The 24594-nt window shown below is 38.2% G+C and overlaps 1 protein-coding gene across 1 annotated transcript in view; it reads right to left on the bottom strand.

Moving 5' to 3' along the window:
- LOC135734286 (uncharacterized) overlaps positions 1-24594 on the bottom strand; it is a 199744-nt gene that overhangs the window by 160479 nt on the left and 14671 nt on the right. The window contains exons 5-6 of the mRNA XM_065253215.2: positions 15744-16085; positions 13884-14216 (exon numbers count right to left, since the gene is read on the bottom strand). Coding sequence (XP_065109287.1) covers positions 13884-14216; positions 15744-16085 — 675 coding nt within the window. The remainder of the gene's footprint in view (positions 1-13883; positions 14217-15743; positions 16086-24594) is intronic.

Genomic DNA, 24594 nt, shown 5'->3' with positions numbered 1-24594 from the left:
ATAACGACACTACCGAAGTACCCGCGGTGGGGCAGCAAAGCGAGACAGGTGGGACTGCCGGTGCGTCTGCTGTGACAGCATAAACATCTACAGTATGGGTGTGTGACACTGACCTGAGCCCGCTGAGGGTAACGGTCGTCTGGTCTCCTCTACGAAGAGCGCAGACTCCGATGAGGGTGCTGGTGGTCCGGTCTCCTCAGCGGAGAGCTCGGACTCCTCAGGTCACCCGCTGGCGATAGAGGAGAGGTAGGGGAGCTGGTGTGTACCCGCTCACGGCTCTCTCGATCCTCCGGAGACCTAGAGAGGGAAGAGGAATGCACTCTTATGTGTGGTTAAGTGGGTACCGGCCGAACAGCCGGTGGAACATATGCAAACCAAGGATTTTCCACCCGACCCTCTATCGGGGGAAGGAGCTCCATCTCCTGAAGAGTGATCCTCTGCCAATCCGGGTCGCCCTTCACTGGCCACTTAAACCCCCGAATTTCACGGGAAGCGGCTAAGCGGGCGGGGCGAGCTGCTGACGACCGGTTCCCCTGCGCTGCCGAGATGGGGTCCGAAGAGGGGAACGGAGGTGGTCGCCGCAGGACGCCGACGGCGAGAGGCAGACTGAGGAGCCGGCGTGGTGGACCAAGGGCAGCTCTCTTCCGCCGGGGCATGACCTAGGAGATCGCCTCAGTCTGCGCAGCGGAGCTGTACGACTCCCCTGGCTCGCCGAAGAGGCCGGTCTGTGAGACAGGAGCATTCAAGTTGTTCTCGTCTGCGTCCGTCATGTCAGCCAGACACAGCCAAAGGTGGCGATCTTGAACCACTGTGGTGGACATCGCACGACTGAAGGTCGCGGGCTCCCTCGTAAATCCTTGGTGAGCCTGCAGCAACGTTATTGCGTGCAGGGCCGAAGCCGCCTCTCCGGCATGCCTGATGGGAAGCGTCCGTAACCGGACGACTGTCTACAAACACGAGAGGGAAGGGTTGGGTGGTCCCTCCAGGAACGCATCCCGCTCCACTGAAGGGGTCCCCGCCCTTAGCGGCTCCATTGGTGAGGGAGGTGAGGGGTGAAGCTGAACGGCCGGACGGCCGCAAATCACGTCAGCTCTTCGTGCCGTCGGGAAAGAAAGGCACAGGAGGAGAGGACCGAGAGGCCCGAGCAGCTCCGAAGTACCAATCATGTGGGCGGGACGGTTCGGGCGGAGAGGGGTTAACCTTTCCAACTCTACGGTCTCCGCCGCTCGCGGGCACGGCCGCCATCTCCGGAACGACTCTGCCTCGGAGGAAAAATGGACTACCCTCTGATGCTGCAGAAGTGACGGGACCAGAAGGAGGTCCAATGGATTCGGCAGACATCGTAGAACGACAGTCGTCTCCGCAATCCAAGAGGGTTATGCTCTCACAGAGAGAACAGAAACTCTCCACGAACGCAGCCCCGGAGTGCTTGATGCCTGAGCACGAAGACAGCGCTCGTGACCGTCACTGGAACCCTTATACTTCTCGCATCCAAGATCGCACGGGCGAAAAGCTATCCTGAAAAGGACGCTGATCTCCGCATATACGAGAGAGTGGCTGCCTTTAAAAAGACACAGAGCTCTCACGTATCACTCTTTTAGGGAAATCACTCTTTAGGTGCTCAGCTGATGATGCGCACAGGGAAGGCAACGCACACACTAAACTCAAAACAAAAAAGATGCAGAGCCGTGGAATACTGCGAGCGTCCGCTGTGTTAGTACTGCTTGTCAATCAACTTCAGCAACCGTTCCCAGAAGAGCAGAGAGTAGCTTCTCAGTAGCAGATAAAGCCGGCTTTCGAAGCGAAAAAGCTAATTTCCCTATTTGCACCTGCTGCTTATAAAGGCACCTGGCGGGGCGGCGCCAGCATTATGCAAATATCTCAATGCCAAGTTCATTGGCGTTTTAGTAGTATATGAAGCAGATTGGTCTCTCTAAGCGAGTTCCCAATTCGTCGGTCACGACGTGACGTCGTAGTGACCGACTGAAAGGGAACAAGGTCCTTTTATGGGCCCTAGTTTAACGATCTAAGCACATTGTCTAAAGCGCACAGCGCAATGTCTAAATGGGCGTGTCCGAATCCACTTTTGCTAATTTAACGACGGGAAAAATGGTTTGTGCGCCGAGCGCATGGTCGAAAAGGGTTGGTCCTATTGTAATGGGAGTATTTTGGACGTAACGTCCAGTAAACCAATGAGAGTCACAGCTTTCATCCCTTTTAAAAGCAAGTTGCGCTGGCGCAGTCTAATCCCTATTTAGATGACGAACTTTGTAAACTGAAAAACTAAGCGGAGGAAGAAGATCCCCAGTTTAAAATTAATGATAAATAATTGTGTTGTTTTTCACTTGTATTGAAATTGTTATTTTTTTATTAAAACCTTTAAAACCCGTTTTCATTTAGTAATGGAAGTGAAAAAGCAGGCTTGTAATTGCTTTAAATGTATGGCTATCCAATATCATCAAAAAATTATTTACAAGTATGTAAGATAAGGTTTGTACTCTAAAAATACTTTATTTGTAACAAACAGGAGATAAAGAATTTACAAACGGCTCTCTGAGCATTTCAGCACTTTGGACAGCGTTTTTTTAGCAAAGAGGTTTTTTAAGCATTACTTAAAAATGTTTCTCATCTCACCATATCCACAGGTACAGAGTCATCATATACAATAAATCCGTGAGGTAGCATTAAAAAAACATTTAAAAACAGATGCATTTGTTTAAAGCAAAGCATTTATTTACTTACCAGGCTACAGGTGAAGCAGCTCTTTGTGCCTAGAAGGAAGAGGTTACTATGTGAACATAGGTAACCATAAATCTGAGTGGACATCCATGACATGTGGAGTCCCACAGGGTTCAATTCTTGCACCGCTTCTGTTTAATTTGTATATGCTCCCACTTGGTCAAATAATGAAAAAGAACCAAATTGCTTACCACAGCTATGCAGATGACACCCAGATATACTCAGCCCTGTCACCCAATGACTACAGCCCCATTGACTCTCTATGTAAATGCATTGATGAAATTAACTGTTGGATGCGTCAAAACTTCCTCCATTAAAACAAAGACATAACTGAAGTCATTGTATTTGGAAATAAAGATGAAACTCTCAAAGTTAACACATACCTTGACTCTAGGGGTCTAAAGACACAAAATAAAGTCAGAAATCTTGGTGTAATTTTAGAGTCTGACCTTAATTTCAGTAGTCACGTGAAAGCAATAAGCAAATCAGCTTACTACCATCTCAGAAATATTGCCAGAATTAGTTGTTTTGTCTCAAGACAGGACTTAGAGAAACTTGTTCATGCTTTCATCACCAGCAGGGTGGATTACTGCAATGGACTTCTTACGGGGATCCCCAAAAAGACCATTAGACAGCTGCAGCTCATACAAAACACTGCTGCCAGAATTCTGACCAGAACCAAAAAATCTGAGCACATCACTCCAGTCCTCAGGTCCTTACACTGGCTTCCTGTTTCATTTAGAATAGATTTTAAAGTATTGTTACTCGTTTATAAATCACTTCATGGCTTAGGACCCAAATACATGACAGATATGCTAACTGAATATAAACCTAAAAGATTACTCGGATCATTAGGATCAGGTCAGTTAGAAATACCAAGGGTTCACTCAAAACAAGGTGCATCAGCATTTAGTTATTATGCCACCTCTAGCTGGAATCAGCTTCCAGAAGAGATCAGATGTGCTTCAACAGTAAACACTTTTAAATCTAGATTAAAAACACATCTGTTTAACTCTGCATTTACTGAATGAGCACTGTGCTGCTTCACACTGACTGCACTTTTAACTCAAGTCACTTTTACTTCTGTTTTATTCTTTTTAACATTTTAAAGTGTTTTTATTGAAATCACATTTATTTTGTTTAATTGTTATTAAACTAAAGGTTGAGGAGTCCTTTAATACATTAGGTATTATAAAATACCGACTCAGGTTGTAGCCTGTAAGGGGTGAAAGGCCCGTGGATGAAAGGTCCACAAATACTGTTAATGGCGGTGTAAGTTAACAGAATTAATTAAAAAGGTTGAGGATTCCTTTAATACATTAGGTATTATAAAATACCGACTCAGGTTGTAGCCTGTAAGGGGTGAAAGGCCCGTGGATGAAAGGTCCACAAATACTGTTAAAGGGATAGTTCGGGCAAAAATGATATTAAACCCATGATTTACTCACCCTCAAGTCGTTCGAGATGCATATGGCAATCATTCTTCAGACGAACACATTTTAAGTTATTTTAGAAAATGTTTTAGATCTTTCAGTGGATATAATGTGAGGTTATGGGGTCCACACCCGTCAAGTCCAAATAAAGTGCATGAATCCTTTACAAAATTCATCCATCCGGCTCCGGAGTGATAAACGAAGGCCTTCTGCAGGTAATCCGTGCGGTTTTGTTGTAAAAATACACATATTTAAAATTTTATAATTTAAAATAACTGGCTTCCGGTAACGGTACACGCGCGTTCACAGGAGATGGATGCCGGCGAATGACGTATGACGCAGCGTACGAAACGTGGTGACGTAGAACGTCCGCGACAGCGCAGCCAGAGAGCAGAGGTAAACAAAACTCCATTCAGGTTTTCCGCGAAGAGTTCGTTGATTTAGTTGTATTGAAGCGTTGTAATAGGCTTAAAATGGTTCGAGCCTGCATCTACCCTGGATGCCTAAACTTATTTAAAACTGTAAGGTTACGCGCCCGGTCGTCAAAGGAAGATGCGGCAGTAACATTTCATAGATTCCCAGTACATGATTCGGAGCGATTGCAGTTATGGCTGCTCGCTATTGGTTGGGATATAAATACACCAAAAGAAAAACTCCTGCGATATAGGATGTGCAGTGAACATTTCAGCCCAGAAGACTACGAGGAGAAGATTGGAAATAAAAAACGACTTCTGAAATCGTCAGCCGTGCCTGTCCCTGTGTTACTTCTCCCGCAAAATCCGGTATGTATTGAGTACTCTTGTAGGGTATATTGTATTGTGTATTGATCGTTATGCTACATGTATGGGATAATGTATATGAAGCAGGTTGTAATATAAGTCCAGATAGTCTTGTATCACACTGTAGGGTATTATTCCACGATAACAACGGCAACAATCAGTACATTACAGTTAAGAAACATTAAATATTGATTTTACACATTTTATTATCTCATTTATTTAAAGTTTTTTCCATAAGACAAGACGTTAAAATGTCATTGACACAATTTTTTGTAATATAAATATTTCGATTTTTATTTATAATCATGTGTGATCTATTGTTGTAGGAATCTCAAGGGGATCCTGTTGTTGCTACTCAATCAAGTCTCTGTTACACTACACAAAAAGATCAGGAAACAGATGTCCTTGGTGTATCAACTTTTGTTGAAGATTTTACACTCTCAACTCCAGTCAAACATAGCAGCAAAGAAGATAATGAAGGAATTGTGTCCGGACTCGAATTAATGCTTAAAAGTCCTGAATCAATTCCAAGTAGGACAGGTCCATCAACATCTGGGACATACATTGCCTTTCCTCCAATACGTATCTGTCAGCCAGTAAGTACTCCTATATGTTTCGTCATGCAATGTGTAGCTCGGTTGTTGTGTTGTTTGGATTATGTTGTTTAACTGTTGTTTACATAACTACTTTTAGTTAAATTACTTCTACTTTAACCTCTATTTATTTTATGAATTGTTTTAGGAAACACAAAGGGATTCTGCTGTGCAGGCTCAGCCAAGTTTGTTTTTCACATCAACAGAAAAGGATCAGGAAAAAGTTGTCCTGGATGTGTCATCACTAGAGGGTGTTCCACAGTCAACTCCAGTTAAACACAGCAGCAAAGCTGGACTCAAGTTCACGCTTAGAAGTCCAGAATCCTTTTACAGTAGGACAGGTCCATCTACATCTGGGACATATATTGCCTTACCCCCCATAAGTTAATATCAATTGGTAAGTACTGACAAAAAGGATTTTATCGTTCAATTTTATTACAACCTATGATAGTTGTGATGCGTACATATCTAAAAATTATCTTTAAATTACCCGAAAAATGTATCATTGTGTGGAATATAATAATGCGTGAATTAACACAATTAATAGTTTTATAATTAAACATGATTACATGATTACATTTTTTATATGTCATGTAGGATCAGACATCACAGACTGAACCACAATCTGAAGACTGTGATTTAGATATCAGCATGCTTTCAATAGATTGTCCATCAGACAAGGACTCAAGTTTTGTTCCTGCCAGCTCTACATCATCAACATCAACTACAACTACAGAGGAAGAAAGAGAAAATGAGAAGTGGAAGGAAAGAAAATGGATTGTAAACGAATCAAACTTGATGAAGATGTTCAGAAGATGTCAAGATTGTGGAGCACTAATTACTGACACCAAGAAAAAAGCCTCGGGGAGCCTTATCGAAGTGCTGTGGGAATGTGAGAACAAGCATCAGGGCCATTGGAGTTCATGCGAAGATGTTCGGGGAATGCCCCTTAATAATCTTCTGGTTTCTGCAAGTGTACTATTTAGTGGTGCAACTTATGCCAGCCTTGCTGATTGGGCTGCACTGCTGAACTTACAGGTGCCAAAGAAAACCGCTTTCTATTCAATGCAGTCGTCATACCTCATTCCAGCAGTTAATGCCACTTACAAACAAAAACAAGATACGATTTTGAATGAGTTACTAGTTGAAAATGCATTACACACTGAGGTGCATTTATCAGGGGATGGGAGATCAGACAGGTAATTGAAACACCTTACTTACAATAATAAGAAACTACTGATAAACTAAAAGTTTACAGTTTCATCTTATGTCGTACCTGTTACAGCCCTGGGTTTTCTGCAAAATACAACACATACAGTCTTATGGATGACACGACGGATAAAATCGCACACTTTGAGTTGGTGCAGGTGAGTGTGCATGTTGATAGATAGTGTACTATTATGCAACATTTTAATCATTTAAACACCACAAATGGTACTATATTTCTAAATTAATGTACAATCTTAAAGTACATTATACTTATTATACCCAAAGAGAAAACAGTATCAAGAGAGGTAAAACATGTTGTAACATAATATAAAGGACATTTTTTAGGTAACAGAAGCATCTAGCTCAACGGCCATGGAGCCCATTGGGTTTAAAAGAGGCCTAAATCATATTTTGGAGAAAGGCATCAAAGTAGATGTGTTGACCACTGACAGATCTCCATCCATAAGAAAGATAATGCGGGTGGAATATCCATTTATTCACCATGAATTTGATATATGGCACGTGGTGAAGGGTAAGAAAACATCAGTTAAAATTTTATTCTGCAAATGAACAACACTGTTTTTAATTTTCACAATTTGAATGAATGTGAATGTTTACTCAAGGATTACTTTGAGTAATTAAAAAATATATATTTTTTATATACATTTAATTGTATTTAGTGTGATAACTGTCACGACTGGGAACAGGAATCAGGACGCACACGCAGGGTTCACATGAAATAAATAACATTTAATATAAAACAGGAAACAAAACACGAGGAGTAAAACAACAGGCAGGTGAGTAAAACAACAGGCAGGTAAGTAAAACAGGAACATCCAACACAGGGAACAGACAGGGTTGTAATGACAATGATCCGGCCATGAGTGTGACACAAACACTGGTATAAATACACAAAGACTAATGACACACAGGTGGAATGAATGATGTGATAATTAACAAGTGTCCAGGTGATGACAATATAGAACAGACACAAAACATGACCCGGATCACCGTGACAATAACAGTACTAATAATGTTTTCGCAGGGTTGCTAAAGAAATTATTATCCTTGTCAAGATACAAGGACAACAGAGATCTCCAGCCCTGGATCAAGTGCATCTGCAACCATTTGTGGTATTGCTGCTCTAGTTGTGGAGGTGACCCTGAAGTAAGTTTTAAATTGTACACCATATAGTATTACAAATATGATATTCAAGTATATTACATTAAAATTACATAATGACATGTTTAACTCTAATGTTATGTAGGACTTAATCTGAAAATGGAAGTCAATACTTCATCACATCTCTGGGGAACATCGCTGGACCGAGGATGGAATACAAAAGAGATGTCTCCATCCTGACCTCAATCCTGACCAACAGAGACGAAAGAGGTGGATTATTAAAGAGTCTCGTGCATACCATACACTGGAGAAAATAGTTCTGGACAAAGGTATTCTGAAGGACCTGCAGCAAATGTCCCTGTTTAAGCATACAGGTATGTTACACCAACAATACAATGTGTATATATGTGTGCAAAGAGATTATTTTAGAACATAATGCTTATTATGTTTACATACTTTACAGGCAAGCTTGAAGTATTCCACTCCATGCTACTCAAGTACTGTCCAAAGAACCTATACTTTCATTATTCTTCCATGTTTGCTCGCACACAGCTTGCAATTATGGATCATAATGAAAATGTAAATCGTCAACAGGCCACAACTGCCTCTGGTAAGTGCAGAATATTACCACCACAAAAGTTTAAAATAATGATGAATTCAAAATTATAAAATGTGATGCAAAGTGCTGATTTGAATGGATCATTAGTTTAACATTATGCTAATCATAAGTTGCACAGTAACATGTATGTCTTGTTTCATTCTAGGAGTACTGCGCTACAATGTTGTTTTTCCCAAGCACTCCAAGCAGTGGGTCGCAAAGAAACTGTTTAACCCAACCACACAAACATTTCGAGATGAACTGGTTAATACGGTTCTGGAGTACCGAAGAAACCCAAACACTGCAGTTCCAGACGAGTCATCTGATCGTACTATTCCCACATTACCTGCAAATATTGCAACAAAGCCAAAACCTGACAAAGAGGCTGCTATTTCAATGCACCAGTCCAGGTTTTCTAAGTAAAGCATCTGCACAATATTTACATAGACTCTTGTGCCTTACTGGGGACAATATTGTGCCAAAACTTGCCAAAGACGCTGCTATTTCAATGCACCAGTCCAGGTTTTCTAAGTAAAGCATCTGCACAATATTTACATAGACTCTTGTGCCTTACTGGGAACAATATTGTGCCAAAACTTGCCAAAGACGCTGCTATTTCAATGCATGAGTCAAGATTTTATACGTAAAGCATATGCACAATGCTTTATATAGACTCTTATGCCTTACTGTCACTTTGATGAAAGTATTATTGGTCACTGCTCATTTTCTTTTTTAGTTTTACGTTATTTTTATCTAACATTTCATTGTTTTCTTGTTTTTATGTCATGTTAGAGAACTGTTGCCTTGAAGTAAAAGCATTGATGTGACAATAGCAACACTGTTTAGAAATAAAAAAATTATAATGTTACTTTATTTAAAAAGTTTGTGTTATTATTTATTTAAGAACTTGAAACACAATACTCAAAATTTTTACAATTTTTATAAAAAAATAAAAAAATAAACAAATAAACAAATCTTTATCAGTAAAGTAAAAGTGTTTGAATCAATGTATTTGTTGAATTAAACATTTAAAAAAAGGTATATTAAATATATACAGTATATAAAATGTGAGTCTATGTTTGTGTGTATATATATATATATATGATAATGTAGTAGGTAGCAGACTTGTACACTACATCACGGCAAAGGCATCATCTGCTTCTCTGAAACCCACATAGGATCCAGACTGGGATGGGTATTTTTCCCTTATGGCAAGAACAACACAGGAGGGAAGAACCTTGCGGTTTCCTTTTCCAAGTTTTTCCCCCTTCAGCATCCATTCAAGCACAACTCTGTATGCTACCAGACGAAGTTGACTGTAAAAAAAAATGCAATTTGTGAATAAAATAGATCTGTCGCTCATGTAATATCATATTACTTACTAAAAACTACACTTACTCCACCGTTAGTCTGCCTCCGGGTCCTTCAGGCCTTGGACGACGTCTCCAGTTTATGCGAGGTAAACGGAAGATAACCTCAAGAACACTTTGGCACAACAAAGGCGGAAAGCCAGTATCTTCTGTAACGCAGCTGGACGAGGTCATCTCAACAGCGGTATCAATTGCTTCCAAAGGTGGCATTTCAGTGTTCCATTCTAGGCAGCAAACACTCTCAACCTCTGTTGCCATGGCCTCGCATATTCTGCATGAGCACCACCACGTCTCTCCGACTCTTTGTCTATTCGCAGCTGTTAATTGTGCCACTGCTAATGCAGCCTCCTCCATATTCCTGAGTTCTTCATCGCTGTACTCAGGTTCAAACAGATATGGCTGTGTAAAAAACTCAATATCTTCTTCTCTAATATCAAAATCATCGGCATTTTCGATTAAATGCACGTTTGTTAGATCGCGGAAATCCTGAATGGAGTTTTGTTTACCTCTGCTCTCTGGCTGCGCTGTCGCGGACGTTCTACGTCACCACGTTTCGTACCCTGCGTCATACGTCATTCGCCGGCATCCATCTCCTGTGAACGCGCGTGTACCGTTACCGGAAGCCAGTTATTTTAAATTATAAAATTTTAAATATGTGTATTTTTACGACAAAACCGCACGGATTACCTGCAGAAGGCTTCGTTTATCACTCCGGAGCCGGATGGATGAATTTTGTAAAGGATTCATGCACTTTATTTGGACTTGACGGGTGTGGACCCCATAACCTCACATTATATCCACTGAAAGATCTAAAACATTTTCTAAAATAACTTAAAATGTGTTCGTCTGAAGAATGATTGCCATATGCATCTCGAACGACTTGAGGGTGAGTAAATCATGGGTTTAATATCATTTTTGCCCGAACTATCCCTTTAATGGCGGTGTAAGTTAACAGAATTAATTAAAAAGGTTGAGGATTCCTTTAATACATTAGGTATTATAAAATACCAACTCGGTTGTAGCCGAAAGGAGTGAAAGGCTCTTGGATGAAAGGTCCATAAATACTGTTAATGGCGGTGTAAGTTAACAGAATTAATTAAAAAGGTTGAGGATTCCTTTAATACATTAGGTATTATAAAATACCAACTCGGTTGTAGCCGAAAGGAGTGAAAGGCTCTTGGATGAAAGGTCCACAAATACTGTTAATGGCGGTGTAAGTTAACAGAATTAATTAAAAAGGTTGAGGATTCCTTTAATACATTAGGTATTATAAAATACCGACTCGGTTGTAGCCGAAGGGGGTGTAAAGCAGCCCGTGGATGAAAGGTCCACGAATACTGGAAAGAAGAAGTGACGTCTTAATGTGATTTGCATTGTTGATATATTGTTGTTATTTTTTGTGACATTTCTGTGAAAGTTGTATTGTGTTTGAACTCTGCATTTACTGTATGAGCACTGTGCTGCTTCACACTGACTGCACTTTTAACTCAAGCCACTTTTACATCTGTTTTATTCTTTTTAACATTTTAAACTGTTTTATTAAAATCACATTTATTTTCTTTAATTGTTATTTTAAATTCTCATGTATCTTTGTAAATCTTATTTTTATATATTGTTTTCTCATTTCTGTGTAAAGCACTTTGAATGACCTCTGTGTATGAAATGTGCTATACAAATAAACTTGCCTTGCCTTGCCTTGCCTTGCCTTGCCTTCTAACGTCTCATAATTAGTCCTCATTTATGTCCAAAAGACTCAATAATAATCTTTTACATTCAATCCTTTAATCTTTCATATTTAAAAGCATTTTTGTGCTGCTGTGCATTCATGTACTTTGTGATAAGCAAACCCGCGTTGTCGTCCCGTTTATAGGCGCATATTACAAATGCGATCTTTAAATAACATAAAACACATTGCGCCATTGACTTTAGACTTTAGACCAGGTTTTTGTTGGTCAATGGCGTAGTCTATTTTAGTTGCCTCAAAATAGCAACGCGCCAACAATGCGCCTGAACACACCTCGTTTTCAGACCAGAACGCCCATGGGCGCAAAAGGGGGTGCAAATGCATTTGCTATTTAAAAAACGCGGCACTAAACATGAAAATTAGGGTGGAAACTAGCGAAAGACACTTGCGTAGCGCATTGCGCTGCATTGCGCCGCATTGCGCCGGGTGTAAGATAGAGCCCTATGTTTCATGAAATTTCTCCGTAGGGTCTCACTCAAATCAAATGCAAGATGCACAAGCTAAGATGTAAAAGTGTGGTTTCATGGGTTATCGGTGGTCCATAGAATTAGTTCTCACACATGGCGATGGAGGCCCCGAATGTGACAGCAACTTTCAGTGCAGACAAAACACTGGGAATAGCTTCAAGAACTTTGTGTTGTTCAAATGTATTAGCAGAGTGTATGTAACTGGCTGACTATGTTAGCACTGCATATATATATATTTCGAGCTTTGTGACATGGTGCATTATCCTGCTGGACGTAGCCATCAGAGGATGGGTACATGGTGGTCATAAAGGGATGGACATGGTCAGAAACAATGCTCAGGTAGGCTGTGGCATTTAAACAATGCCCTATTGGCACTAGGGGGGCCTAAAGTGTGCCAAGAAAACATCCCCCACACCATTACACCACCACCACCAGCCTGCACAGTGATAACAAGGCATGATGGATCCATGTTCTCATTCTGTTTTTGCCAAATTCTGACTCTACCATCTGAATGTCTTAACAGAAATCGAGACTCAACATTTTTCCAGTCTTCAACTGTCCAATTTTGGTGAGCTTGTGCAAATTGTAGCCTCTTTTTCCAATTTGTAGTGGAGATGAGTGGTACCCGGTGGGGTCTTCTGCTGTTACAGCACATCCGCCCCAAGGTTGTGCGTGTTGTGGCTTCACAAATGCTTTGCTGCATACCTCGGTTGTAAAGAGTGGTTATTTCACTCAAAGTTGCTCTTCTATCAGCTTGAATCAGTCATCTCATTCTCCTCTGACCTCTAGCATCAACAAGGCATTTTCGCCCACAGGACTGCCGCATACTGGATGTTTTTCCCTTTTCACACCATTCTCTGTAAACCCTAGAAATGGTTGTGCATGAAAATCCCAGTAACTGAGCAGATTGTGAAATACTCAGACCGGCCCGTCTGGCACCAACAACCATGCCACGCTCAAAGTTGCTTAAATCACCTTTCTTTCCCTTTCTGACATTCAGTTTGGAGTTCAGGAGGTTGTCTTGACCAGGACCACCCCTAAATGCATTAAAGCAACTGCCATGTGATTGTTTGATTAGATAATTGCATTAATGCGAAATGGAACCTTAATTATGAATTATAACCTTAATTTTAACCAGTATTCATGGTATAACCAAATTAATTTGCAACAGTTTTTTTAATAATCAAGTTCAATACTATTTTGAGAAGTAAGATGGCACAGGGACTCAAGTGGCCTGGCCACACTGGCCTATTTGTCCCATGTGGGACTTGGGATGACTGCTGTGCTAATCTAACCAGTGACTGATATAACAGGCTTGTTTGACATTTTGGGAGAGGTGCATGTCATTATATGGCATAGGGTTCACATCTGTGTAGACTGCAGCGTACAATCGATACAAAGGTATAAATTTAACTAATGCCAGACTTGACATCTGCAGTGCCTGAGTGGTAAGCTCTGATTTAAAGATCACTTTCTGCAATAAAGACTACAGCTCAAGAAAATGTCCTGGTCTTCGCTGAAAAAAGTTTCCAACACTGCTTAGTTTAATCATCTGATAAATGAATACGTTTGCAAATGCAAACCCAAACCAAACTAGCCTAGGAAAAGTTATGCTCTCCTTGCAGTACGATCACTGGCTTTGCAAAGGCATACTTTCACACCTTTTTACACCCAATCCAGAAACTGAAATTGTGCTGCTGCTAGCAATCATTGATATTTACTGGTAAACTTTTATTTAGTACTTTGATGTCATATGTAGATCTGTGCAGCGCTGAATGTATATTCAATTTAATTTTATTTAATTTAATTTTATTTTATTATTCACTTACCCAGCTCTAAAATGCTGTTGAATGACAATGTTGAATCGTCCTCACTGTAAACTTTACATGTGTATTCTCCTTTATCTTCAGCTCTCACTTTCTTCAACTGAAGGGAGAAGTCTCCATTTTTAATCTTCTCCTTGGAGAAATTAGCTCTTTTATGATAATCCTGATGCTGAGCCTCTGGTTTAATATTTCCATCTTCATACAGATGAACAAGAGTCTCTAAGTCTGATCTTCTCCATTCCACCTTCAGATTTTTCTTTATTAACTCTTTATCAATGGAACACGGCAGGACCACTGAATCTCCCAGAGCAACAAAATCTTCATTTATATAAAAAACTGAAAATAAAGATACATTTTATTTTAGATGTGAAGTAACTGTTGTGGCAAAGACACCTCATATTAGTTAATGAATAAGCATGTATACAATTCTCAGCCAGGTATAAAATTCAGATTTTTGTTTGCCGTTATTGTTTGTCTGACTGCAGGAAATCTGCCATTTGGTTTATTCTCTACTAAATCTCACAGTTGATTTAAACCTGGGGTCAAACTTAACCTGTTAACTGTCACCCCACCCTTTTAAGTGTTGGGGGGTAGTTAACGTGCACATTCAAATTAATATAACTCTGGCATTTTTTTGGTCTAGAAGCCGAATCTTGTAATAAAATTGTTATAGCAGTTTAAATTTATTTTAATAAATAAAAAATGCAATAACATATTAACTTTATAAATAAAATTATAAAAATGTAAATATTTCACAGCGTAATAATGTAAACATGAAGCCATAAGTAGTAGTGATCCAAATTTTAAGTTAAAATCACAAAAATGAGATCTGTCTCACACTTTTAGTGGTTTTACCAACCAAGGCCACTAGGTGTGAACAGTTTGCTGCATACTCATGTCACAAATTTATAAATTACTGTACATGCATTTTTATTTATGCAAAAAGGTTTTGAAATATGAAAACTACATTCTTAGAGCTTCCCAATGATATTTAGTTTGTCAACATTTTTGTAGATTTATACTAGGATATAGTGTCATGAATATATACAATTAATATGCATTCCTATGGGGGGGGGGTATGTAACAAAAAACGGTCACTACATTATTTCTATCATCAGATGAATAAAAAAAATTAATAACAAATTGGGCCTACCTGTGAGCCTGTGTCCTTTTACTAACTGACTCTTACAACATCATTTTATCCCTAAAATGGTGATGATATATGAAAACTACACTCTTAGAGCTTTCAAGTGATATATAGTTTGGTAAAATATTTATGTTTAGACTAGGGTATTAGTGTTATAAATATTTTAAAACAAAGTGGTCCCACCTATGGGCCCAAAACCCTACCAGAATGTTTTAGATGTCTTCATATATAAAAACACCTTGCTTTAGAAAATGACTTGTCAGTCTCTTCCCAAAATAATGATGATAAATGAAAACTACAATCTTAGAGCTTTCAAATGATATATAGTTTGTCATGATTAGATAAGAATTCATATGCAAAACACTGAAGCAATAGTAGGTGTCCCGCTGGAGGAACAGTGACAGCAGGATTATCAATGTTTTGAGGCACACTCTTTTCATACATTAATAATCACTTACTCTCCCTACATAATTTATATTATAAAACACTGATGATATCTGTATTCTAGAGGCTTAGACTTTTCCGACAATAGTTTGTCAAGATTTGATAAACATTTATATCCAAAATATTGAAGTAAACCTAGGCATTCCTCAAATTAATAATATATGTACAAAATTAATGTTATGTTTAACTAAACAACTGAAAAAAAAACTATGCACTGATTAAAGCTACAACAATAGGTTCAGTTTAATTTTCTTGTTTATCTGTTTTCTTACCAAGTACTAGTTTTGTGCTGATGGAAAACACAGATCTCTGTCCACTGTAAACTGTACATGTGTAAATCCCTTTATCTTCTTCTCTCAGATCCTTTAACTTGAGTGAGAGGTTTCCATGTTTAATGTCTTCAGTGAAGAAATTAGCTCTACCATGATAATCCTGATGTTGAGCCTCTGGTCTAATATTTCCATCTTCATACAGATGAACAAGAGTCTGTGAGTCTGATCTTCTCCATTCCACCCTAAGACTATCAGGCAGTAAACTTGGATCAACATAACAGGGCAGATCCATTGAATCTCCCAGATCATGAAATCTCCAATCAGAATGATCCGCAACAAACTCTGAAAATGGTTAGACAAATAATTACAAGGTTTAATGAAAGTAAAATGACACTGAACAGAAAGACAACTTAAAATTATATGTGTGTGTGTATATATATATATATATATATATATATGACACTTATATTATCAAATTAGACAAAAGTCAATTTTATGCATTAATTTCCTTAAAGATCATTTCTTGGAAACACACAATTGACCTATGACTAAGCCACGCCCCTAAATGCAATGAGCCAATCACAGTGTGCATAGCTAAGCCAATACACTCGGACATTCTTGTCCACGTCCATTGAAATGCATTGCAGTTAGTCAGTTTGCATTAGTTTTTATATGTTTTTTCTTGTCATTTTAAGTTTAAAATGGTCAAACGGTGTGCATGGGGTACATGCAACTCTAACACTAGGTGGGCGACGGTGTATATTTTTACCGTTTCCCAAGCCACATCTCAACCAAGATAACATTAAGTGTTTGCTCTGGATTAAGTTATGTAAACCAAAACACCAACTAAACGTGGATAAATTAAACAAGGATGTCTACATCTGTTCTAAGCTAAGTCAACAACGTATTTGAACGTTATCTTTAACATCTCTACCGTAACGTTAGCCTAACATTAGAAAACGTTAACGTTAGCTCCTAGCTGCGTGGTGCATCATGTCACTTAGCTTCATTAACGTAAATAACCGAGATAACAAATGTTTTTTGTAATAGCAATGTTGTGCTTGATGATTCATGTAAATACTGTAGCACCAAACTAACAGAGAGGTACTCTTGGTAAAGATGGTAAAAAGACTTGTCCTGGAAACTTGCAACTTAGATCTGTACATATTTAATTTGATCATGATGGCAACGAGATGCGGTTTATCGCGTTTACCTGTAAAGCTTTTCATCGACCTTCTCAACAATAAAATTATTAATATAACCCTCCAATGCATAGTTAAGGACCTTTTAGTGACCTCGAGATGATATATAGTCTTTCTGTCTCCAAAAATCATCAATTTCCTCCTGTGAAATGTCTCCTACTGTGACAGCTGCCATAGCGCCTATAACCGAATGTTGATTGTTTGTCAGAGTGAGTGGAGGGGGCGTGGCTTAGCCATAGGTCAATTACACAATTAAAGGCACAACATGTAATTTCTGCAGCTAAAGGTCTCCAAAAACAAAATCAAACAGTTATGCACTATTCTATGTTGTTTTGTGGTATAAATAGTAGGGATGTAACGGTATTATAAATTTTGCGGTATTTTGGTATCAAAATATTACTGTATCAGTAATGTTTTTTTTTCGGCCAAGTGAAGCGACGTGGGAACTACAATTCCCATCATCCCATGCGTGCCCACCGCTGCTGCCTCTCTACAAATAGAGTGATAATGGTGGATGCTGCTAGTGGTGAAGGAAAGACATGCAAATTTTAAAACGTATTTGTAGAAAAATTTCAGGTTCACTGTGACAAGAAACTAGAAGGACAAAAGGTGAAACATACAAAAAACGAGTGTGAGTAAATCCGTGAATGAGGAGAGTGTGTATGCTGTTAATGGAAGGCTGCAGCCTCCTTAGATCGCATGTGCAGGTTACATACGTCATTAAGCCTTTGTTAGATCAGGTCTCCATACCAGATAAAATAAAATATTTACGATCCAGCCCTGGACGACAGATCGCCAGGGGCGGAGCGGGGGGGTGGCTTATGGGACTCAAGCCCCGAATGTTTTGCCAAAAGCCCTGAATCTTTTCAGATCTGTAAAATGAATTCATCCAGGACGCTACAGTAGGTGGCGGCACTCAGCTTTAACTCTCCGGTCCCCCACTCAACTGAAAATGAATAAGAGATGCGTGTTGAAGCCTCCCCACAGTAAACGCATTTTCAAAGTGTCTTTATCATTACAGTGCCTTCGTTATTACTGTAAGTGTATATTTATAGTTATGTGATGTAAATACTGTTAAATAGCGTCAACTGATATAATATCTGCATGGCTAACGTCTAACTTACTGTGGTACTCTGGTCTAGTCTGCCTCATTGGTCATTGGTAAGGTTGTATTTAAGTACATTTAATAACAGTGAATTAAAACTTTGAAAAAACTTGCTCATTGTTGCATATATACTTTTTATAGATGGATATACGATTTATATTTTTAAAGACGTCAGAAGTAAGAAGGTGAGAAAGTATATAGTTAGTTAGGTATGTTTGTCCATATGCATTTGAAATTCGCAATGATTTTACCTCAGAAATACATTGATAGACAGTTATAAAATGTGAATCCCCAATCTCTTACATTAAAATATCCTTATGTGTGATAACTGTCAGTGCAAATAGGAAGAGAGGAGGGTGGAGAGAGATCACAGACAGACAGATAGACAGAAAGAGAGAAAGAGAGAGAAACGCTTTCATAAGCAGGTGAGAAATTGTTCTGTCAATGAAGTCAAAAATTGTTATTCTTATGTAGCTTTATAGTTACTGGATTAGCCTTCAGCAAACATGTTTGCCTATTTTTGGATAAGAGAAGTTAAAGTATCATTGTCAAAATTTGTTATGTTGCAGTTTCAAAATGACAATACCAGTGTTGGGTAAGTTACTCAAAAAAGTAATTAATTACTAGTTACTAATTACATCTTCAATCATGTAATTAAATTACTTTACAAATTACTCTCTCCAAAAAGTATTTAATTATTACTAATTACTTTCTAAATCCTATTTAGTACATGATACAAGGATAGGCTTGAAATGGCTCGAAGAAACAATATATAAAAGTACATAAATTATTCTGGTCCCACTTTAGGGTTCATTTCTCTCTATTAATTAACTATTAACTACTTTTGCCTCAATATACTCCAACTACTGCTTATTAATACTAAAGTAGTTGTTTATTTTAAGTATTTGTAGAAATGGGGAGGGTTAAGGATGTAGAATAAGGTTTTTGCAGAATCAGGCATTAATATGTGCTATTTAAGTAGGCCTACTAAAAAACAGTCAACATCTCAGTAATATTAATGCTATAATCAACCAGTTAATAGTGAGAATTGTAAACTAAAACCATGTTAAATCCACTATTTATTATAGTATACATAATTGTTCTACAGTCCATAGACAGTATTTAGTTACATCAGAAGTAACTGTAATTCGATTACAAGAAAAATAAGAGTAATCCCTTTCATTACTTTTTCAAGTAATTAAATTTCAGTAACAAATTACTTAGTAACTAGTTACACCCAACACTGGACAATACAGAGAACACTTAGATTAAAAAATAGTTTATAAAGCTGCCGTAAATGGAGAAAAAATATCAATAGGGGACCAAGCTTTGAAACCCCTAGATTTGGGCTAAGCCCCCAATGTCTACAATGTCTGGCTCCGCCCCTGCAGATCACGTCAGAAAATATACATGTCCTCGTTTAACAAGCTTCTGTCAGTTAAGAGGTTGATCGATCAAAGGTAAAGAACACAAGCAGGACATGAATGAGACGAAGTTTATGATGATAAATAGGAACAGAGTTTTATTGATGGACAGTTTCAGTTGCATATGTCTTAATGTTCAAACCTCATCTAAACCCATGAATACAGCATGCACTGTTATACCAAAACTGCTTAATAGCAACATCTCACACTGCAAAAAACAACCTATAGAATTTACTCAAAAAAATTGTTGTAACAATTTGCACTCACTTTGTTTGAGTAAATTATATCCTATATATTTAATTAAAGAGTACCTAAATTTAATTACTATGATAAAGTAAAAAAATTAGGTAAGGTCTACCTATTTTTTTCATAACTAATTACTTATAAAAAATTAACCCTTCTGGTATTAAGCCACAGATCTATTAAATTATTATTAATAATGATTAGCCATTAAGAAACATTACATATTACTTATTCAGAGAGGGTTTAATAAGAAAATAGTCATACACATGATTGCATAATTGCTTGCTTTATTGACCAAATAACATTCTGTAAACATTTAAAACGAATTATTGGAAGTACAAAATAACCCCAATACATTTCAAGTGAAATACAACATATCATAGTTTTACATAAAGACTCTTGAACATATTTCATAAAAAATAAACCAAAGTCTTCATCATGAGATGTTAAAAAACCATTAAAAGCAAGATTGCTAAATACTGTTCTTCACGTTATCATTAGAAAATTAAAGGGATACTTCACCGATTTAGCATTCAGCTTTGTATCTGTAGAAACCCGGCAGTATTACTGAATGACCATGTTTCCCTCCATCATTTCCCCCTGAGAGGAGAGATATCTGCATTTTGGTTCTGCAAAAAAGTCCTCCGATGATGCAAAAATCGTCATATTACATCATCGGAGGACTTTTTTGCAGAACCAAAATGCAGATATCTCTCCTCTCAGGGGGAAATGAGGGAGGGAAACATGGTCATTCAGTAATACTGCCGGGTTTCTACAGATACAAAGCTGAATGCTAAATCGGTGAAGTATCCTTTTAAAGAAGACAATAATATGAGAGGAAAAACTGATCTCATTTACCTCAGTAGAGCATGCTATATCGATACAAACAAACATTTCAACTTCATTTAAAACTTATTAAGTGCAAAAATACAACTTCATATTATGCTATAACTCACAGTACACGTGCATAAAACATTGAACACTAACAAGAAGTACTTACATTCAATTTTAAGTGATTCAACTTCATATACGAGTCACATATATAACATATGAACTCCGAAATACTTTTTTGAACAGACATTAAAAAGCGAAAGGCAACGTTAATTATATATCCGTAAATGATAATAATAATAATAAAATGGCTTCATAAATGGATCCCTTCTAAAACAAAACTCAATATATTAACAGATAAATGCAAGAAAACGTTAACAGTAATTATCTAGCATCGACAGCTTTACCGTTGTTTGTTTGTCTGCTCGACGCCCTCCCGTCTGTATCGTACATCAACCGTCCGCTGCTCTCTCTCGTCACGTGGCTTGCTCAAGTTCAACCACTCAGGGTTGTGTACACCAAAACTTTTACGCCCGCGGCCGGCGCATGTTTTCAATGGTTTCCAATGGAAGCTCGGCGTTTTTCAAATAAGCCAGCAGCTAGCGGGTTTTTTTCCGCGCTGAAAACCGGCGCTCGGCGTTTTTCAAATAAGCCAGCAGCTAGCGGGTTTTTTTCCGCGCTGAAAACCGGCGCTCGGCGTTTTTTCCGCGCTCGGCGCTGAGCGTCGAGAGTTGAAAGAGATTCAACTTGGGGAGAAAAGCTCCGCTCGTCAATGTCAGTTCTCACACGGCCACCCAATCACAGTGGAGGAGGGGCGGGACATTACCACAGCAACCAACCGGCTCGCAGCTGAAGTATCACAGCTATCAAAGCGCTCAGCTGAAGAAAGCCGGCACTCAGCCGAAAAACAGCTGGCATTCGGCGTCCTCAAGGCGTTTTCAGCCGCGTTTAAAAGTTTTGGTGTACACAACCCCATATTGAGCAGCTCCGCTGTTCACGAGATTCAGACATGTAAATAATAATAATGGAAGTTAATATTTTAATCATAAATATGGATTTTTATTCGTATTCGCAGGTGCAAGAACTGGGCGATGTTTCATTCAAAGCTAACCTGACTGACATATTCTAACCTATCAATCTGTCAACAACAGAGACAGAGAAGCACGCAAATGACTAAACTTCTGGTAGATTTTACAGTTAACCAACTTAACATTTCCATTCATGATGATATCAACAAGTTAAATAAAAACTTACCTGTCAACAAACCGCAGTTCTCCCGCCGATATGATATGAAAAATGGTGACTCGAGTCCCGCCTGGATGTTGATTCATGCGCACTTTGCGGTGCTAAGGCCAATATTTTGGGGTATATGTTACTTATTTTTTTAGTATTGCAGTTATTACTGTTAAAAATTGGATAGTGAAGGTAGAATATACCCATTATTTTTTATTTTACTTGCTAGCTTATATATTTAATTAAATTATAACTAATTTTCATGGGTTAAATTTAACACCCTCCAGAGTAATTTTTTACAGTGCATAGACCTTGAGCTTTCATAAACATTCTCTTTATCTATCTCTGTTTATACAGACAGGACAGCTCATGAAACACAAATTTGAGACAACTATAAGAATGAACAACAATGAAATCAATAAGACATATGAAACATAGAAATATAATGAATGAATGAAGAATATAATAAAATATAGAAATATGATGAATAAATTAATAAACAAATGAAAAGACAACATAAATGAATAAAATATAGAAATATAATAATGAATGAAAAAATGAATGAACAATAATATAATGATAAAAATGATAATAATTAAATTGATAATAATAAAAATAATAATCAGATAAACAATTATATGGATAACTAATGATTATAAAATTATTAAGATGATTATGTAAATAAATGATTAAAAATAAACTAAAAAAACACAATAATAAAAACATTCCTCACATGAGGATCTAAGGTAGGATCCTTCATCTTGTTTATTTGACTAAACTAAGTATTACATTCGCAAGTCATAAGCATATTATGACAATTTACGATTAAATAAGAATAATAGTCAACTTTATAATTGTTAATATTCTGAAATAAGACGGTCTTCATGAGGTATGCAGCCTACAAATGTGACCTAGGGAGGCTGCAGACTTCCGATTGACATCCTGTATCAGTAAGTGAGCTGACATAACTCTGCTCTAGGTCCAGCTGCAATAAGTAAGCTGGAATTTTCCATAGACTGTAAAAAAAGATGGATGACGCGACGTCGCTTTCTTCCATTGTTATGAATTGAAGCCAAAAATGTCAGACAATGGGCGCTTGCCATGTTACGTAAAAACATCAGTTTGGAGCCAGGGCATGCGCAGAAGGAATCGTCTGTGGAGCCAGAGGCAGAGCCGCAGTATCAAATTTCCACCAAAACGGTTGTGCACCCAATTAAACCACGCCAATCATAACGATTTAATTTTTACTTGGTTGTTTTTGTTTTTTAGGAATTGTACCATATTAAAACCCACCCTCTTTTCTTGATTCTTCATTTACAACTGTTGCTTTCCTAGGAGTACAAAGCATCAGCATCAATAAGGGACCGTTCGGTATATATGGAAGGGGCCACCGGAGGAAAATAGGGGAGGGGCAGAGCGTGTGTAAGGCTGGCGACGGACTCTGTGATATGTGATTAAGATTCAATTTTTCTATCACTATTCAGATATCACTATCTGAAAGGCAGCTGTTCCTGCTGCTTTTACACGACACATATCTGGTACGCGCTTAAAAAAACGTGGGGTAATGAGCGTAAAGTTAGGTTAATATTAACTCTTGCAGGCAGCCAACATTTTAAGCATTTACAAACATGGACATACGCACACATTTCAAGACAGATCAGAACAACAACAACAACGCGTCAAATTCAAGTTTGCAGTCAATATAACAACAGCATTAAAGTTTGAAGACATCATTAACATATGAGGTAAGGCAAAGGCTATTTATTATTATTGGCTGCCATCCCAAATCACCCATACACTATACCTGCTTTATTTAAAAAGTAACATTACTTTCTGAATGTATAGCCTTTTTTTAAAATGTGTGGAGCATTATGCTTGGAGGTGTAGATTGTTGCTATGGCAGGTGGCACCTTGGAGGTTTTGGGAAAAAACTCTATAATTTGTTTTGCATTTTAAGTTTGATTCTGTAGGGACAGACGGCGTGTTTACGTCTTAAATGTGAGAGCACTCATGAATTGTTTTTAAAGAGCAGCACAAAATGCGAGGATGCTTGAAAGAAAATGCAATTTCTGACTGGTCCACTATTTGGCGTTTAAATCGCATGCTGCAAATAACGTGCGCCAATCACGTCAGTCTAAAGTGTTTATTAGAAAAACAATTAAGTTAATGAAAAGTGGAATAAAAAACGGTGTGAATCCTTAGCCCTACCCTGGAGTTGATTCACCCTTCGTCTATGTTCGGCAGCTTGTAAAGGTAATAGCTGCTATCTATAATGCTAAAATATACAATGACTGAGGAAGCCCAATGACGAGTCCATAGCAACCAAATGTGTTGAATTTGTTATACCCACTGTGCTCTGTTGAATGGTCTCAATGTTTTATTGTTACATTTCATGTGAACACTAGTTAATGTTAGATGAGTAGTAACTGCAGGAAGTTTGGCTTTATTGTGTTTTCACAACAATGTTAGTTAGTAAATCTACTGAAATGGCCACCATAGGAGTGTGATGTGTAAACTTACGCAGAGGTCTGATGTTGCATAGTTGTAATAAAAAACAATGGCTTCTGAACATCTTTGCCAAGCATGAACAAGTACAGAAATCAATAAATTATTGGGGAGGATCATGCATTTTTTCACAATCATTTTGGAGGGTCACAGAAAAATTTATTGCAGCCGAAGGGAGGGTCATGGCTTTTTTGTCAACAGATCTCAAAACTCCTCCGGCGGCCCCTCAAATAAATAACAAACAGTCCCTAATAAAAAAAATAGATCAATCGAGGGAGTGACTCAATTCTTAAAACCTGACTGATTGT

This window comes from Paramisgurnus dabryanus, chromosome 3 (genome assembly GCF_030506205.2).
Source record: "Paramisgurnus dabryanus chromosome 3, PD_genome_1.1, whole genome shotgun sequence".
NCBI classification, from domain to species: domain Eukaryota; kingdom Metazoa; phylum Chordata; class Actinopteri; order Cypriniformes; family Cobitidae; genus Paramisgurnus; species Paramisgurnus dabryanus.
This window is presented reverse-complemented; position numbering and strand designations above follow the sequence as displayed.